Source organism: Alligator sinensis, unplaced genomic scaffold, assembly GCF_000455745.1.
Source record: "Alligator sinensis unplaced genomic scaffold, ASM45574v1 scaffold447_1, whole genome shotgun sequence".
In the NCBI taxonomy this organism is placed as follows: domain Eukaryota; kingdom Metazoa; phylum Chordata; order Crocodylia; family Alligatoridae; genus Alligator; species Alligator sinensis.
Genome location: NW_005842123.1, coordinates 1,399,312 through 1,400,881, shown reverse-complemented (window position 1 = coordinate 1,400,881; position 1,570 = coordinate 1,399,312). Strand labels below are relative to the sequence as shown.

Genomic DNA, 1,570 nt, shown 5'->3' with positions numbered 1-1,570 from the left:
TCCCGGGGCGTGACGGGGGCAAGCGAAAGCGAAAGATGAGCGGAGCACCATGGCGCTGCCCCGGGGCTCAGCCTGGCTGCCCGCGCTGCTCGCGGCTCTCAGCAGCGCGCTGCCGCCCGCAGGTACCGGGGAAGGGGCGCTGGATCTCCTCTCCTCAGCCTAACGCTGCGCGGGAACGGCTGCCCCGGCCGCGCACAGCCCGCTGGCACGGGGCAAGGGGGAAGCAGAGCTTGCACAGGGAGGTGGGAAGAAGGGGCTGCAGGAGTGAGGTGGCAGGCAGCTGTGACCGTGGGCCTGTGCCATGGGGAGGGACTGGAGCCCGAGCCACAGCAGCCACCTGCCCCCCACCCGTACTCAGGTCTGAGATGAGGGGCTCCCCCATGTTAAGTGTGTGTGTGTGTGTGTGTGTGTGTGGGGAGGGGGGGGGCTTGTCTTAAAATCATGTAAATACGGTCCTAAGGGACCCGTGGGAGAAGGTCTCCTCGGTCCATCCTGGGCTGGGGGCTGGTAATGATTTGGATAATGGTGTAGACAGATTCTTGAGCAAGTTTGTGAACCGCACAAGCCAGGCAGGATCGCAAGTACAGAGGGTGGAAGCGGAACTCAAAAGGATCTCGCCAGCTTGGCCTGTCCTGCCATCTAAAAGGCTGTGAATTCAAGTCTGAGGCCACGTTTACACGGGCCCCTACTGTGCTGTTGTTACTGTATCATCGTTTAGTACTTCCTAAGCAGGGAACTCCTTGGCCTGTGAGTGCAGGAGGGCTATTAGGAAGGCCAAGGCAGAGATGGAGCTCAGGCTAGTACATTGGGAACAAGAAGAGGGCACCAGGCAATGTAGGGCCCCTGCAAGACACAAACTGTAATCTTGTGGCTACGCCAGACAAGAAAGCTGATATTTTTAAGTTTCTTTGCCTCTGTTTTCTTGAACAGGCACCGGGACATCCCACCTACCAGAGGTAGGGACGATCTCAGGGATAGCTCTATCAAGCCTTCAGTCAGTGCAGATGTAGTTAGGGAATCTTCTGGAAGGGCTAGACATTTTTAAATCTGCAGGTCCAGATGCCCTCCACCCAAGGTTGTTAAGGGAGTTGGCAGGGGTCACCGCAGAGCCCTTGGCCCGGCTGTATGAGCATTCATGTTCATCTGGCCAGGTGCCGCGGGATTGGAAACTGGCTAATGTGGTCCCAATTTTCAAGAAGGGGAGGAAGGAGGACCCAAGTAACTACAGGCCTGTAAGCCTCACTTCAGTGCTCAGGAAGATCTTGGAGAGAATCATCAAGGAGCACATCTGTGGGGGGGCTGCAGGGGAGATCATGCTCTGGGGCAATCAGCATGGGTTCATCAAAGGCAGGTCCTGCCAAACCAACCTGATTGCCTTTTATGACCAAGTAACTAAATCCTTGGATGATGGTGTCGCTGTGGACATAGTCTTTCTGGACTTTAAGAAGGCCTTTGGCACTGTCTCTCACCCCATCCTCATCAATAAATTAAGCAACTGTGGCATTGATGCCTACACAGTTGGATGGGTAAAAAATTGGCTGATGGGGCGCACCCAGAGAGTAGTGGTGGA

General features: G+C 55.9%; 1 protein-coding gene across 3 annotated transcripts in view; it reads left to right on the top strand.

Annotated features, from left to right (window-relative positions):
- The window catches only part of NCR3LG1 (natural killer cell cytotoxicity receptor 3 ligand 1), a 22,280-nt gene continuing 20,710 nt past the window's right edge, over window positions 1-1,570 (top strand). Inside the window, exon 1 of one of the 3 annotated variants that reach the window (XM_014520504.2) lies at window positions 1-122. In XM_014520504.2, the coding sequence (XP_014375990.1) occupies window positions 50-122 (73 nt within the window). In that variant the 5' untranslated portion in view covers window positions 1-49. Of the gene's footprint in view, window positions 123-192; window positions 390-1,570 lie in introns of those variants that run through there. The other 2 variants (XM_025205634.1, XM_025205633.1) reach the window with 2 other exon arrangements.